This window comes from Amblyomma maculatum, unplaced genomic scaffold, assembly GCF_055883805.1.
Source record: "Amblyomma maculatum isolate TAMU_Amacu unplaced genomic scaffold, ASM5588380v1 scaffold_51, whole genome shotgun sequence".
Classification (NCBI taxonomy): Eukaryota; Metazoa; Arthropoda; class Arachnida; order Ixodida; family Ixodidae; genus Amblyomma; species Amblyomma maculatum.
Window position 1 is genome coordinate 452,235 of NW_028146776.1, and position 17,520 is coordinate 469,754.

Here is a 17,520-nt window from a genome sequence, read left to right on the forward strand (position 1 = left end):
CTCCACGCCTAAACAAAAAGTGCAAGGTAGCAGTGAAACAAAGAAGAGGGGCTGTAGTGGAGGACTGCTGACCACCGAGCTATAAATGCTTTCGGCTCGTCGAACTTTTGTGGTGAAATGTACCCCATAGAGAGAGCGAGAGAGAACTTTCATTTTTCCAGCAGAGAGACTATCCCGCTTTTCCGGGGTTAGACCCGGAAGGTGTAACAGTCGCCTTAGTTGCCGGTCGGTAGTTCTTGTACTCCGGCTGCATCTTCGGCCTGACGAATAATTTCTCTTTTGGCTCTTGAGTCAGCTTTGCAGAAGGGTATCCTAGGTGTCTTTAGTTATATTTGTAGCCCTGCCTGAATACTTTATATATATTGTTACGAAGCGGCAAGACGATGAGGACAGGAGACAGAACATGACCGATGTTGTTGTTGTTGTTGAAAACTTTTATTGTCCAACAGAGAAGGACCACACCGCCTGGGCCGCTCTGTCTCACCCCCCTGTAAGGGGGAGGGGACTTAGCGGCCCAGCCGCACGGGATGGTCGCATTAGATGCTGGCCGGTTTGGTTTCGCAGGCGGCCTCTGCTGCCAGTTGGACGGCGGTGAGTTGGAGCTCAGGGTCCGAGCTTCGCAATAAGGTTTCCCAGGCTTCCCTACTGCTAATGTTTTGCGCCCTGCCTGGGGAGTAAGCGCACTCCCAAATTATATGGTCGAATGTTCCTCTCGCCCCACACTTTTTACATTTATCGTCCTCGCAGTCCGATCGGATATGTTTATTTAGTACTGGGTTTGGGTATACTCCAGTCTGCAGGCGTCTCCACGCTATTGCCTGACCTCTATTTAACGCCGTGTTTGGTGGGGGAAACGCCTCCGGCATTGCCTGTAGTGTTCTGTAATGTCTTGATACGAGATTAATCGCACTTCTCTATTATGTTCTTCCTGAGCCGAGCCATCCTGTACAGCTCGGAGGTAGAGATCTCGAGCTGCACTGTGGGCCGCCTCGTTACCGCTGACAGATTCGTGCGCCGGGCTCCAGATCATGTTGATCGTCCTATCAATCACTCCTTGTGTTAAAATTTTGGTGGTCAGGGGGTTTACCCTCCCCCTACTGAAATTTTTTATTGCAGTTTTACTGTCGCTAATAATATATCTAGCTTTGGTGCCAACGCAAGCGATCGCTATTGCAGCTTCCTCCGCTATCTCGGTTTTTTTCCCTAGTATGGTAGCCACCGTGATGAGGGCGCCTCCCCCATCTACCGCCGCTATGGTCATGTATCGACTGATGACGATGGTAGATGACGTTTAATGAATGTTCGCGGACCTAGCGCGAGCGCTCCTGCCCGCGCCACTGCCCGCTTCTTCTTCCTTGTCGTCGTAACATGACCCGGGGCCACCGAGCGATCGTACCGATCGTGGACGAGGAAGTTTAGCGATGGTAATGATGGGGATGTTCGAAGAAAAAGAGGAAGAAGGAAGAATAGAACGGCTTGCCGGTACGATGTCTGATGCGTGGGTGATCCGCCTCCCTTGGAGCTGTCAACCATCCGTCACCAGAGTCCATGGGACCGATGGCTCGAGGTCACGTCGGGCAGCTTGGGCGGGGGTTGCGTGTTCGTGTCCATCGGTTCCTTCGGGTCATTCGGGTCTTTCGGTTCCTTCATATCGGTTCTGTTTGGTATGTCAGTTCTTGTCTTCAGGCCCGGGCTGGGGGCTGGGCGGTGGTAGTTGTTCAGGTCTGGGCTTGAAGGGCTGGGGCGAAGCTGCTCGGCGATGTCCCTGGGCCCTCAGTGATGGTCCCGGCTTGAAGATGGCGTCGATGCTCCAAGGCGAGGATGGGGATGCCGTACCCCGCACCTCCACCAAATGTTACGAAGCGGCAAGCAATGAAGACAGGAGATAGAACATGACCGATGACAATGGTAGATGACGTTTAATGAATGTTCGCGGGCCTAGCGCGAGCGCTCCTGCCCGCGCCACTGCCCGCTTCTTCTTCATTGTCGTCCATAACAATATATTGTAATGAACGAAGAGCGGATGTCACGAAACACGAGGAAGAGAACAACGAAGTGCCGCTGCGCTGCTCGAGCTCGCTGGTTTGTGCCTAGACGGACTGTGTTCCTTTGCTGTTCGCCGTGCAGCTTACAGAGGACTATATTCCGTTGAACCCTCAGTAAAACCCATTTCACTTGGTGGAGGTGAGGATTTCTGTCCGCCCTGGAGCTTCGCAGCCGCACACTACCGACAACAGCCATGACCGATTCTACCACTCCTAATCCAACCGCCTCCTCGTCCCCCGTCTTCTGCGCTGGAGCTTTGCGCCAACGGGACCCTCCTATCTTCAGCGGAACCGACGACCACAACGTGGAAGATTGGCTGTCCTCATATGAGCGGGTCAGTACGCACAAAAAATGGGACGACAGTCTCAAACTAAATAACGTGATATTCTACCTAACGGACGTTGCCAACCTGTGGTTCCGCAACCACGAGGCCGATGGTCTGCTTTCAAGACCACTTTTTTCGATATCCTCGGAGGCCTGCAGTGCGCAAGCTGCGCGATGAGCAACGCTCGCGCGGCCGTGCACAGCTACCCGGCGAAAAGTTTACGAGTTATTTTGAAGATGCTGTAGACCTGTGCAAGCGCGTGGAAGCTTCAATGACAGAACATGCCAAAATTGGTCATATTTCACAAGGAATCGACGATGACGCGTGCCAGATGCTTCTGGCCAGAAACCCAGCAACCGTGGTCGACGTCATAAATGCATGCCAAAACTTTGAGGAATTACGCAAGCGCCGTCAAATCACTCGTTCTTCGCTCTCACACCAGGAGCCTATTGCAGCTTTAACAGCTGACGCAGAACAGTCCCCTTGCTGCAACAAATCAAGCAGTTCGTTCGTGAGGAAGTTGCCCGTCAACTGTTCCTCTTTCCTCATTGTCCTGACGCTTCCTCTCCTTTGGTGCCAAAGTTGCAGCACGTCATCCGCGAACAAGTCGCAGAAGCACTTCCCACCCTTCTTGAAGCTCCTGCCGTCGCTCCCTTGACATACGTCGGACCACCGCCGCAATATAGCCAACCTTCTGTTCCAGCCCATTTGACCTACGCGGCAGTGGCTGCGCGGCCTCCGCCTGAGCCGTGCAGCTTACAGAGGACTATATTCCGCTGAACCCTCAGTAAAACCCATCTCAATATATATACTGTAAAGAAGCAGTTCAGTATAGGTGGGCACATCGCCAAAAAAGAGGAAGAGGAAGTGATTTTGCGAACCAGCTGACTGCAAGCTAGGCCACCCCCGCTCCGGTTCTGCCCGCTACTAGTGCCCGTTACCAGTGTCTGGATCCCCGCTTAACACTTGGTGGAGGTGCGGGATTTCTCTTCCATTTCCTCGCCCTGGAGCTCACCAGCCGCCGAATTCCTACCTCAATGACTGACTCCAGAACGAACACCACCGGCCCCCGCTACCTCGGCCCCTTCCATTCCATGCTTCGGGGTGCTTCGCCAGCGGGACCCGCCGGTATTCAGCGGTACCGATGATCAGGACTTGGAGGACTGGCTTTCGTCGTATGAACGCGTAAGCACCCACAATAAGTGGGATGATATCTTGAAGCTTAACAACGTGATATTCTACCTCACACAAGTCGAAAAGTTGTGGTTCACAAATCACGAGGCTGACATTCCAACTTGGGCCTCGTTCAAATCTCGCTTTGTGGATGTCTTCGGTCGCCCTGTGGTCCGCAAGCTTCGCGCCGAACACCGTTTGCGCGGGCGGGTGCAGCAGACAGGAAAACCTTCACAAGCTACATCGAAGACGTTTTAGATTTGTGCCATCGTGTAAATGCATCGATGACTGAAGCTCAGAAGATTCGCCACATCATGATGGGCATCCATGAAGGCGTATTCAACATCCTCATGGCCAAAGAGCCCCGCACTGTAAGTGGTGTTGTCACGATGTGTCAAAGCTCCGACGAACATCGTCGCCAACGCATCGTCCCTCGACAACCTGAAGGCACGATCGCGGCTATGTCTGATGGCATTGTCAGCTCTGCACTTATCCAGGAAATCAAAGACTTCGTACGGGAAGAAGTTGCCCGGCAATTATTATTAAGTTCAAACGTTCCGCAATCCAGCTCACACCTCGCTTCGAACATACGCCAGGTTATTAAGGAACAAGTTGCCGAAGCACTTCCGCCCCCTCGACAACACCTCTTCATGCCGCTCCACTCACAGCTCCGCTCATTCATGCCGACGCTGTCCCGACGCCCGGACCCAGTCCACAGTCTTATGCTGAGGTTGCCGCAAGACCACCTTCTCCTACGCCTTTTCCATCGTACGGTTCGCCTCAGTGGGCATTTCTCACTCAGCGTCGTGCGCCACCTGTTCTACGCCCTTGGCGCACAGCTGACAATCGGCCGATTTGCTTTGCATGTGGCCTCCCTGACCATGTTGCACGCCTGTGCCGCCGTCGCCCGGCATCGTACGCTTTCGATCAGAGCCCGGTCAACTACGCGCAGCCACTGTCCCCTCTCCGTGCGCCCCCTCAGCCCTCGTCCCACCTTGACCACTTCTCGCATGACAACCGCTCAAACTATGACAACCGCTCAACCTCTCCGCGCCATCGCTCTCCGTCGCCGAGGCGCCGCCGTTCTACCTCGCCAATGCCGGAAAACCACTACACGCAGTTCCGCAGGCAAGAACTGCGCTTTCGTCGAACAGTGAAAGTCCTGCTTCGCCACCGAACAATTTAATAGAAGTTACCACTGAAAGTGTTTGTACAATTGCGCTTGTAGATACTGGTGCTTCTGTGTCGGTTATTGACGTTAGACTGTGCCGCTTGTCATGAAAAGTTGTTCTGCCGTATTCTGGGGTTCCTTTGCACACCGCCACTGCTGAGCACATCAAACCGCTCGGTACCTACCCAAGCAGCACACCAGCATTGGTCCAACAATGGTTCATCACTGGAGAAGAATGGCATCAATATTGGACTGATATTGGCATTTGGGCATTTTACTACATTCCCCATTCTTAGCCCATCTTTCGTTCCAAGATTGGTCCAGTGTTCAACCAAGCTGGAGCCACCAGTGTAGGCACAATATTAGACTTTCCATTCATGCACCATGATTCTTGCCAATACTGTCCAGCATTATACCATCATGGTATTACCAATATTTGTTTAATACCAGCTATTCCATTGATGGCCCATTGTCAATGCCAATATCATACCAATGGTTAGCCATTGCAGGTGCACTGGCTACTCCATTCATGCCGCATATTGTCGATACCAATATTAATCCAATGGTTTATGGGTACACCGGCTACTCCATTCATGTGCCATTGATGATGTCAAGATTACACATTTTGTGGCACTGCCTGTGCAGGCCATAAAATGCAGCCTTTTTCATTCTAGCCATATTCGTGACAGCACATCGAACTTGCTGGGACAATAATGGCCTTTCAAATAGGAGTGGCCATATAAATTCAAATTGTTGCTCATGAGCAACCAGTAGATATTCACAAAACAAGGGCATGGTTCACAAAAAGATAATATTTATTGCAATTGTTACTATAGACGGCACTTGTTACTAGCCAGCGCTGAGGGCACACACAGCAGCAGTTAGCGGGGCAGTGGCAGGGTTGGTCAGGGCAGGGCGGGCTCTCGGGAAGTGGAAGGGGCCAGGGAGCTAGAGGGCACACTCATAGGCGTAGTGAGGGGGCTGACCCTGCAATTGCATTCACAGGTGACATGCCTGGTTCGCCGGGGAGGTTTCAGCATAACGCCTTTCTCTTCCACCCCCCCTGTCACAGGAACCAGGCAGCCACCTGCTGATAAATGCGTGTGCCTCCAAATCGTCCACCCCAACTTTTTCGCAAATGGCACCTGCACAAAAACAATGAGGAAACAAAATTTACAACACTATTACGAGGCATATAAAATCGCGCGCATTATTTTAGGAAGATGTAGAAAATTCCAGGATTCATGTACCGAAATTTATGGTCAATGAGAAACACTATACTGATGAGTTCCAGACTAGTTTCAGCTGCCTTGGGTTTATTAGGATGAAAGACGCACATACATTGCATAGCATGTGCCCTGTTGCATTTTGATCGCCTCCACAGCAATGCGGCTGAGACAGCCAGTGTTTCATCCCACACTAGGAATTAGTGCTTGATTATCGGCTGTCTCCGCATATGACTGGCGCGCTAGTTTTTTGCCGCTCCTACGCTTTCTGCGATGTGCAAACAGTTTATACTAATAATCGTTACCAAGAGAATGTTCGGCGACCATTTTCATTTTTTTTAAATGGCTAGATATAATATACACAAGCGATCTAAGCCCACGACTGCTGCACTGGCCGCTGGTTAGCTGATATAAGCTTTTGACTGGTTTTGTGGGTAGTTCACTTAAACGGGAGCTCACTTAAACGGGTGCGTCATTTTTACACATATACTGCTTGTCCAAGCAAAATTGATCCCAGGGATAAAAAAAAAAACATTTCGGAGGCAGGCAAAGGAAACCAGATATATATTGCTGGAAGCTACCTTGAGCGCTACAGAAAAGGTTTTGTTTGGAATCCTTATTGACATTATTTACCGAAATTACTGATTAATGACTTACACAATAAATGGTGTTGCTACTTTGAAGAGTACCGGCACAATCCACGTTTGATTATTTGTGATAAAGAACCCTCACGTCTGCATTTTGAACGCCAGATACAATAGGAAACCACGAAAATACAGAAATCTGATTCCCGGACAATACAATTGAGGACTTGGCTTTGCTCGACAGCCCTGTGTAGCGTTAGACCTACAAGTTGCCTATGGTTTCTTCGTCCGCGCCAGCACATCGTCCAACAAGACTGTATTTGTATTTTACAGCTGAAAAATACTGTTAAACTCATTTATATCCTTACCGTTTTGTAGTCATTATCCGCATTGCAAAGTTCGGCACGCTCATTGTAACTCGAGCCTTCATGTGCGCCAAAGGGCCGACGCGAAGCAACCATCGCCAGCATATCACCCTTACTCATGCATGGGGCTAGCAATCTTAGCGGCAGGTTGTTTTGTCCGCTCAAAATCATGTTGTGAGCAGCACAGTTGAGGTGCGCGAATGGGCTCGTAACGGTTTCGGTATCTACATAACCCGGAATTTATCTACAGCAGGAAAAAAAGGTACACATGAGGTTTCTAACCGCAAATATTGAAACAGGGGTTTCCGAACGTGCTCACCGACTCTGTAAGTCCTATTTATTGTCTAAAGTGAATATTTAGTACTTGAAGCGAATAACCTCACTTCCCTACGTACAAAATAAAAATTTTCTGCGCTGTCCTAAGTGGCTGCCAGCAATGCACCACCGGTTTCCATCGTCTGTTTCTAATGGTTTATTTATAACCCTTGGCTCAAGCTATGGGGCGCAGCAGGTGTAATGTAGCTTGAATAAAACCTTCAAGAGATCATATATATGGGTAGATTTGTAAGGTTTACAGATTTCACTTACAAATTCTACAGGAATCGCGTCACTGCGGCCTTTCTTTAAAATTGACACGTAATAGAGCTATATTCGTGGCTAAAATAAAGTAATCAACGCATTAATTCAGCTTAGCAAATGCAGCTGTAACAGAAAGTGAGGGCTGGCTACATCTAAGGTGTGCCTAGCTTTCTAATTTTCTTAGATGGCACAACCGTTCGAAATATGGAATATTAAAAAAAGCCCTTGATATTGGCTTTCTCACAGCGTATTATGGGTGCCTTAGATAAGAAACATAATCGAGGTCCCATGGCCATCCTTCGTTTCCAATGAAATTCTTATATGTGGTGGGCAAGTATCTAGACACAAAAGAATTAACCTTAGTTTTTCAAGATACGCGTAGTTTCCTCGAAAAAAAAACAATTGTATGGTATATCTCTAGAGGTAGAAAACGCTGTTTTTGCCATTTCAAAATGTTGTAAGTTTGGATGCATGATTTTGTCATCTCCTCTTTTTTACTCACTAAATATATGCAGGTTTTATATTTACAAACACTATTAGAAACCTATTTTGTTTTTGCAGTTGTGTTATTAAAAAATCGCAAACTTTTCTTCAGGAGCGATACGCTGCAAAAATATTCATTTTTAACCTTATGTACAGGCATATGATGCATTAGGTTGGTTGCACTAAATATGTTTTCACTTCCTGACGCATGTTCTTAATTCCAGGCAGTATCTGGAGCTCCAGACCACTAGGTGTGTTCTCCACAACGCATCAAAATTGCTCAGAATTCGAAAACAGCAGTAAAGGGCAAATTTGCTGCAATAAAAAAAAGATCATCTTCGATTTTCATTCAAATCCCTCTCAAAAATCTTCAGTACCTCAAAAATATCACGGACTAAAAAGTGTTGCGTTATACTGTTTAAAAATATAACGTTAAATATTAAACCGAGTGCTTGTGCTGATAATGGCCAAACTCAGCCTGCATTCTTGCAAGATCCAATAATATCTTGGCACAGAAACAATTTTTGTACATTATCTAGGTTCCATTCTTTATTTCTGAAAAAATTTGAAGCTCTAGATTTGTGTGTGTATCCGCATATTATTTTGAAATTGGACAAAAGTAAGAAAATGGTAAAATAAGGAAAACTGATTAGAATTGAAGAAACGGCCGCAACATCAATTTTTATCAAAATCTGTGGAAACAATGCAAAGTACTTTGTTAATTTGAGTCAGTAAATATATTTAATTCTGCAAAATGTAATATTAGAAATATAAAAATGCTTGTTTTTGTTCTATAGATGTGCTTATATGGCTCCCCCTTATGGAATAGGCATCAAAACTTCAATTTAGTATTTGCTTAATTTAGTTACATTTTACCTTAAGAAAAATTTAAAACATTGTCAGCGCTTAACACCGTTTTTCTGCTTCTGGGACAAATACTTAATATAGCTTAAAATGGTATTAATTCACTATTTCTGTCAATTTCATGGCAGAACGCAAGTGAAGGCTGAACTTTTTCTCTGTCCTGCATTCTTTTTTATTGCTAGCTGCAATAGTATTCAATCTAGGTTATTAATATATTATTCCATTTGTCAGCTTTGACCACCACAACAATACTATATTTTTGAAGATGATTTTTCAATGTGTAATTTTTATAATTACAATCTTAAGCAAATCGCTTTCCAGCATAATACTTTTGGTGGCGTTACAGAGAACACACATAGCAGCTTAGAGCTCCAAATTCTGCCTTAAATTAACAAATTGACCTGCGTAATAAACACAGAATATTTTAGTGCAAACAACGCAATGCGTCACGCCAGTATGTAAGGTAGAACATTAAAATTTTTTAGCGCGTCGTTCTTGAAGCAAAGTTTGCGATTTTTTACTAAATCAACTGCATCAATGAAACACACTTTTAATACTTCTTATACAAGTAAACGTTACCCAAATGCGGTGAGTAAAAAACAGTGGATGACAAAATTTTACGCAACCAGCCGGCCTCCAAACGTGCAACTTTTTGAAACGACAAAAACGGCGTTTTCCAGCTTTAGTGATAGGCGTTTTTTTTTATTTTTTTTCGAGAATACTACGCCGCATCTGGCAAATCTAAGGGTCATTCCTTTGTGTCGAGACATTAGCCCACTACATATGAAAATCTAATTAAAAAAATGGTCATGGCACCGCGATTACTGTTCCTGTCCGAAGACATCCATATTTGTTTTCATTTCGTCTCTTCAACAGGCTGGTTTAGCCAATGCGGTGAATAAAAATATCATCGCATATATTAAAGATTTTCGCGCTATATGTTATACTAAAGCTACCTATATTGACACAACTGTCATACATTATTTGTAGCTGAAACATCACAAAAGGGATTCGATTGCAAATTGTTCGCTAGTTAAATAGACGTACGAGATGACACACGTATACTTTGTAGAATACAATTTAGGAAAGAGCAAATACAAACTACCGGCGAATAATGCTATTGTTGTAACTCAGTCGGACGCCAGGGTGGAACTGAACAATCTTTATTGATGCACAGCCGTTTTTATAGCATGAAGAACGAGTGATACGCCCACCGCTACTTGCGTGGCTGATAAGTGATGGCGCAAGAAATGCAGTGTCGTGACGATGCGATAAAGATACACTACATTCCTTTCCCCTAAGATTATTAACACAATCATGATGTTGGCTAATCATTAATGCCGTAACGCACAACAGGTCGTCGAACACGTGCTGATCTTCTCGGTTCGATTGATTCCTGTGTAGCTTGACCTGAACGTGCTTCCGGCGTTGCTTCCGCGGTGGCAGGCGATTTCTCTGGCCGCCTGGCAGTAGGAGGGAGCCTGACGTGGTAGTCCGCACTTGTGAGTTGGTCAGGCTCGGGTCTGGTCCAGGCGCACCTCAACTGGTTCCGGTGCCTGTGATGGCGCTCACCGTTGTCCAGCAGAACCGTGTACGACACAGGGCCTCTCACAGCCACAACCCTGGCCGCTTTCCACCTTGGACCTGGACAAAAGCTTTTAGCATAAACTGAGTCACCGACACGAAACCTTTTAGTATCTGGCCGTGGGAGCTCAGGCACGTGTTGCCTATCCGGATGAAGCCTGTCCAACGCTGTCCTCAGCCTATGCCCGAACATCAACTCTGCCGGAGATTTCCCTGTGATGGCATGCGGCGTCGTGTGCTGTTTAAACAGGAACCGCGAAATCTTGCACTGCGTCGATCCTTCCTGCTGCTTCTTTAATGCTTCTTTAACTTCTCTTACCATCCTCTCCGCCCTGCCGTTGCTGGCTGGATGATAAGGTGCAGTGAAAACTGCACGCACACCATTACACTTCAAAAATGTTTGCATCTCTGAGCTTGTGAAGGCTGTGCCGTTATCTGACACGATAACATCTGGCACGCCATGAGTCGCGAACATCTTTCTTAAACTGGTGATAACCGCCGTAGCCTTCATGGAAGGCATGATTTCGACCTCTGCCCAGTTGCTATATGCGTCCACTACGACTAAAAATACTTCTCCCTTGACGGGGCCCGCGAAGTCAATGTGTAGTCGACTCCAAGGTTGATCTGGCTTTATCCAAAAATGCACTGGAGCCTTCGGATCGCTTTGCCGATTACTCTGGCATGGTTGACAGTGCCGCACGAATTCCTCAATTTCGTGGTCCATTTTCGGCCACCACATGAGTCCTCTAGCTGAAGCTTTCATGGCACTCATCCCTGGGTGATTGGCATGCAGGAGTTGAAGCACCCTTTCTCTAGCTGCGTTCGGAATGACTACGCGATTCCCCCACAGTACGCAATCACGATGCAGAGACAATTCAGTCTTCCTCACCTCGTAAGGCGCGAACTTGCTGTCCAGTTGCGTTGAAGGCCAGCCACTGAGCAGCCATTCCTTTACCGTGGATAGGACTTTGTCCGTCTTGATCAGCTTTGCGATGTCCGTCACCTGCAGTGGCGCGTCTTCAACAGCTTCTAACAGCAGCACGTCTCCCGGTGGTTGTGGCTCATCTTCGTCTCCCGGAGCTGGCAGACGACTAAGTGCATCGGCATTGGCGTTGTCTTCGCCTCGTCTGTACTCCAAGCGATAGTTATATGCAGACAACAACAAAATCCAACGAAGCATTCTGGGCGACAGAACTTCGGGCACTCGCTTGTCTGGGTTAAACAAGCCGAGTAGCGGCTTGTGATCAGTTATCACCGTAAATTCTCGTCCTGCCAGATACTGGTGGAACCTTTTTACGCCGAATACCACAGCCAATCCCTCTTTATCAATTTGGGCATAGTTTCGCTCACTACAGCCAAGAGTTCGTGAAGCATAGGCAATAGGCTGCTCTTTTCCATCATCTGCACGATGAGCTAGTACTGCCCCCACCCCAACAGGAGATGCGTCGCAACACAAAACCAAAGGCCGCTTGCTGTCATAAGGAGCTAGTACAGAGTCTGAGCTGAGCAATTGTTTCAGCTTGTCAAAGGCACATTGGTGCTCACCTGTCCACTCCCATTCATGGTCACGATCGAGGAGTCTGTACAGTGGCTCGGCCGCTTCCGTCTTTCCCTTGAGGAAACTGCTGTAAAAATTGAGCAACCCCAAGAAAGCTTGCAGCTCTCTCTTGCTCTTGGGCGCCGGCGCTTGCTGGATGGCGTCCGTCTTGCTTTGACTGGGGTGTATGCCTGCGTCATCAATCTTGTGACCCAAAAATTCAATGCTTGTTTGTTTGAATTCACACTTTTCTTTATTTACTCTTAGCTGTGCCTTCTGAAGACGCTCTAGTACGGTCTGCAATCGCTCGGCGTGCTCCTCGGCATTGCTTCCAGATATCAAGATGTCATCGAGATAAGCTTTCACGCCGGGAATGCCTGCTAAGAGTGTGTCGATGACGCGTTGAAACACCCACGGAGCCACTGAGATACCAAAAGGTAAACGTTTAACCTTGAAAAGTCCTTTAATCGTGTTAACTGTGAGCACCTCAGCCGACTCGTCGTCTAGCGTAAGCTGTTGATAAGCCTGGGCTAGATCTAGCTTAGTAAACCACTTGCCTGAACCCAAAGTAGTCAGCATTTCCATTGTAGTGGGCAGTAGGTACCCGCTGTTTTTTAGAGACTTGTTTACTGTGCTACGATAGTCGCCGCACAAACGCAAAGTGCCGTCTTTTTTTCTTACCACTACCAGTGGCGTAGCCCAGTTTGAGTATTCAACGGGTTCCCATACGCCTTGTTGCACCAAGCGGTCAATTTCTTCGGCCACGGCATCCTTGAGTGCCAGTGGCACTGGTCGACTTTTGAGAAACACTGGTTGGGCGTAGTCTTTCAGCTCGATATGAACTGGGGGTCCGTTGAAGCCAGGAAGGTCCCTGCGAAACACTTCACAAAATCTTGAAGGCACGTCTTCCACGCTCATTTGTTGGATTCCTCGCAAGCCAATGCCTAACGGAGTAAACCAGTTTCGTCCAATAAGGCTGTTGCCTTGCTTCTTTACTACCAGCAAAGGTAGCTTTGTCTTCCGGCCTTTGAATTCCACAAAGACTACTGCACGACCCAAAACAGGTAACGCCTCTTTGGACCATGTTACGATAGTTGTTCCGGAATCTTTCAGCGGAATTTTACACCCGCTTCCCTCGATTGCTCGAAATGTGTCTTCACTCACAATTGAGCACGACGCTCCGGAATCAACCTCCATCGGGACTTCATGCCCTTCAATTACGACTTGAACAATGAACTTCTGGTCCTGCTCATTCACTTCGCAGAGTGAAAATAATGCACTCATTTCGTACACGCCCTTGTCGTTATTTGCCCTTTTTTCCTGACGTATGGTCTTCCGGGCCTCTCTAGGTTCGTCTTTTGAACGGCAAGCCTTTGCTATGTGGCCAACGTTTTTGCATTTGAAGCATGTCGCTTTTCTGAAACGGCATAAATGAGGAGCGTGCTTACCGTTGCACCGGTAGCAGTTCCAGCTCTCTCTCTTGAAGGCTTGTTTCGGGCGGGTTACTTGTATCACACCCTGGTTGTCCGCTGTCTCGTCTCGGCCTTGCTTCCGTATGTCTTGCTGTTGCTTGGCTGTTGCTTCTGCGGTCGCGGCCAAGTCGTATGCAACCGTAAATGTAAGGTCGCTTTCTGCGAGTAGTCGCTGCTGAACTCCTTCGTTTTGGAGACCACATACGAAACGATCCCGCATCATGATGTCCAGTGGGAGTTGCTTGTCGCTGAACCCGCAGTCTTCGGCTAGCTTCCGCAGCGCCGTTACGTAGTCCGCAACAGATTCCTCGGCAGCCTGGTTTCTTCTGTAGAACAAAAATCTTGCGTACAGCTCTGAAGGCCTCGGATGCAGGTGCTTGCGAACCGCTGTCTTAATTTCATCGTAAGTTGCTGTTGTCGGTCTTGCTGGCTTCACCAAAGTTACGATGAGCCCGTACGCCTCTTCGCCGCAGCAACTCAGCAGGACTGCCCTCTTCTGCTCTTCCTTCGTTATCTGGTTCGCTTCGCAGAACATTTCCAGGCGCTCGACGTATTCGTCCCATGACGCGTTCGTGCCGAGACGGTACTCGCCGATCCTGCCGACGGCCATCGCCGTCCGTCACCGTCGCCGCCTCGTCGCCAGCTGTTGTAACTCAGTCGGACGCCAGGGTGGAACTGAACAATCTTTATTGATGCACAGCCGTTTTTATAGCATGAAGAACGAGTGATACGCCCACCGCTACTTGCGTGGCTGATAAGTGATGGCGCAAGAAATGCAGTGTCGTGACGATGCGATAAAGATACACTACAGCTATGATATGGAGCATATGTATTACTCCGGTTAACAGTAAAAAAATCAACTTTTAACATATTAATATATTCGACAAACTATTGCATGCTCACATAGGAACACAATTAATGAGCTCATCCACGCATCTAATGTCTATGGGCATTAGACGTGTGGATGACTTCGTTTTATTCCAATTCGTGCGTCACTCAAAATAACTGAACGAGAAAAAAGTTAATGTCTACACAATTTTCAGTGAGTATACCACAAATTATACTAAGGTGCTTCATATATGTCACATCACCTAGCAAGTGAAATGGGATAACAGAAGTAATCAGACTCTAACCCTGATCGGCATTTCGCTTTTGCGCCATCTTTGTAAGTTTTTAGGCAGGCATTTCCACTGATTATCCTCTTCTTTATACCCCTGCCACCCACAAGACACAAATCTTCTGGGGGTACCGAACTGTTGGTTTTCGCACCAGTGATACAACTTAATCGATCCATTTATACGTAGAAAACACTCTCGATGCGCACCTAAAAAAATGAAAGCATGTATGTGTAGGCGAAATCATTCACCGGCGATTTAATAATATGATTTGAACAATAAAATCAAAGGATCACACTCGAAGTAACAAAAAAGTGGTGGAGAGATAGGAATTGAAGCAATGAAAGGCGGTTGCTTTCTGCAAAAAGCCAATAGCAAGAGGTCCACCGTCTATAAGAATAGGCAATAAAAATAAGGCATATTTAAAGGTGCATGCAGCAGTTACAGTGATGCAGTGCTACCTTTTTTTAGGCAGGCTTTTCCGCTGATTTTCTTCTTCTTTATTGCCCTTCCAACCACAGGACACATATCTTCTGGGGGTTGTCGGTTTTCTCACCAGTGATACAACTCAATCGATCCACTTCTACGTAGAAAACGCTCCCGATGCGCATCTAAAAAAATGAAAGCATGTATGTGCAGGCTAAATCATTCACACATGATAAAACAATGTGATTTGAACAATGAAATCAAATGATCACACCCAGAGCAACAAGAAAGTGGTGGAGAGATAGAAATTGAAGCAATGAATGACGGTTGCTTACTGAACAAAGCCTATAGCAAGCGGTCCTGCGTCTATAAGAATAGGCAATAAATTAAGGCACGTTTATAGGTGCATGCAGCAGTTAAAGTGATGCAGTGTTACCTTTCTGTTTCACTGCAGTGATTGGTATAAATATTACAGCAATTGCTAGGCATCTCAGGTAACCCCATTGAAAACTTCATCCAAGGTACCGAGGAGCAGTGGCGTGTTATTTGCAGCTGTTAACGGAAAGACAGGCTATCCTATGAGTGCATGCGCATTTCCTCCTTTTTGTATACTTGAATAAAAGCGACTGAACAGTGAGTGTTGTAAAAGGTGCAGCGTCCCTAGGAATGGGGAACAAAATTAGGTTTTAGTAAACAGAGGTACAAAAAGAAGCAAATATGCCTGCAATAATAGCATGATGGCCTACCTTTTGATCAACAGCTGTAAACAACCTGTCACTGCCAGTCGGTTATTTAGATAGGCTTATCAATGCCAGAGCTTAAAGCTACGAGCAATATGAGTAATGTTTATTGCGGTCACGGCCGTAAACAATTCTAGCGGAACACTCCATTACTGTAACTATTCAACCGTCCATTTATACATATCGTTCATTAAAGAACCATGCACATCATATTAAGTTGCTCTTTTCTACTCCCAAATGATTTCCTATAAAATTAGAATACGTGGATCGCTGCTTCGGCTTCAACATTCTTGCACGATGGCTATGGCGTGCACTTCATGCATACGGTACGGCACGTGAGGTACAAAGAGCTGTAATTGCCGAACAGGCGGACCTAACGTCCTGTCCCATTTCGCCTGAAAGTGCGCGCCGTCATCGAGCGCTTCGCGAGCAATATATTTCGGACGATATGGTTGCCTCATACCGGCTGTCAATGTTTTGTACATTGTGTCCCGCGTGCACGTTGTTTACTTTGCAGTGACAGGGACGCAGTGCACACACGGCTAATGTGCCTTTTTGCTTGTATTGTTATTTTCCCCCGCTCTCGAAGCGCGTCTGCGAAATCGCTCTCCTATTGTCGCCGCTTTCTGTTAACGCCCTCACCTGAAGGCACGTGCTCAGAAGGGGGCCGTCGATTAAGAAAATTTTGAAAAGGGGCTCACTTGCGCTGTTCACGGCTTTCAATTCCTCAATATGATATTAACCATTATAAAAGTGGAGGTTCATTATGACTTAATTATAGCCTAGTCATCAAGCAGCATCACGCACATGTCTGCCCCACTGTAAAATTCGCTTGCACAGACGGCACGAACAGTTTTCAAAACTTCGTCTGTACATCTGAAAACAAAAAACTGCCCTTAACTCTTAACAAAATCCAAAAACTGTGTGAACATGGCTTCCTGCGCGCAGAAGAGAGGCTGTCCAAAATATATGTACAATGCCGGGCGCATAGTATCTGGTTACTAATTGATTGCGGCGCGCTGCACAGTCAAAAAACTGCGCAAATGGCTGCCTGCAGTGTTCTGTCACGTGTTGGTGGCATACACACCTGTTAGGAACGGCTCCTCTATTTTCGGCGCAAATGCTATTCATATCGCAGCCAGCAAATAAGTCCAGGCACTTGCTTGCATGTAACCCGGACGAAAATTCGCTTAGTTCCTGAAGTCATGCTTCGCGCAGTTGTTTCGAGGAGAATAAGGAAAGAGAACATTTGGGACTGGTAGGAGATTATGTAGAACCAATTATGAAGCAATGGCATGCTGCAAAGATATATACTCACGGTCTAAGATGACGGCGTTCACTGAGTCTGATAATGCCGATGGTATCCCGCCGTTGCTGTAATCCGTACTCCGGCGACATTTCACAGCTCAGCTATTCACTGATATGTAGCAAGCACCAACCGGAGCACATGGACATGTATAGGCGCAAGAGAAAATTATGCACAGCACAATGAAAAAGAAAATTAATGAGGGAAGAAATTAAAGAAAGGTTTAAGAAGCTCTCACAAGTCTTGTAGCGTCTCCAACAAGCTCTGAAATGAACGCTTCGGGAGGAGACCGCACAGCAGCGCAGCTGGGGATGCTGTCTGTTGTGTCTTGCACGTAGACGCGTAGGCGAGGGGGAACAATGACCCGCTCAACCAGCGCGTGATTCCCGCCGCGGTTTTGTGTTCGCAAGGGCTGCGTGTGGGAACGAAGGACCAACGACCCTCTCAACATTCCATTCCTCCTTTACCCAGCCGTCTTCTGCTTGCACCGGCCAGCCGTGACTTCGGACCGTGCCGATGAGCGG

General features: G+C 47.1%; 1 protein-coding gene and 1 long non-coding RNA gene across 2 annotated transcripts; both read right to left on the reverse strand.

Annotated features, from left to right (window-relative positions):
* Positions 1-5,709: 5,709 nt before the first annotated feature.
* On the reverse strand, positions 5,710-17,241 carry LOC146170769 (uncharacterized). Its single transcript, XR_014703113.1, has 3 exons — positions 17,009-17,241; positions 14,986-15,135; positions 5,710-5,860 (listed from the first exon to the last, which is right to left on the reverse strand). It is a non-coding gene; the product is annotated as an uncharacterized LOC146170769 (long non-coding RNA).
* On the reverse strand, positions 10,716-14,212 carry LOC146170770 (uncharacterized). The gene is made up of 4 exons (XM_084586793.1): positions 12,619-14,212; positions 11,946-12,141; positions 11,290-11,480; positions 10,716-10,769 (listed from the first exon to the last, which is right to left on the reverse strand). Exons 1-4 carry the CDS (start codon positions 14,017-14,019, stop codon positions 10,716-10,718), a joined length of 1,842 nt encoding a protein of 613 aa, XP_084442919.1. The 5' UTR covers positions 14,020-14,212.
* Positions 17,242-17,520: the final 279 nt, after the last annotated feature.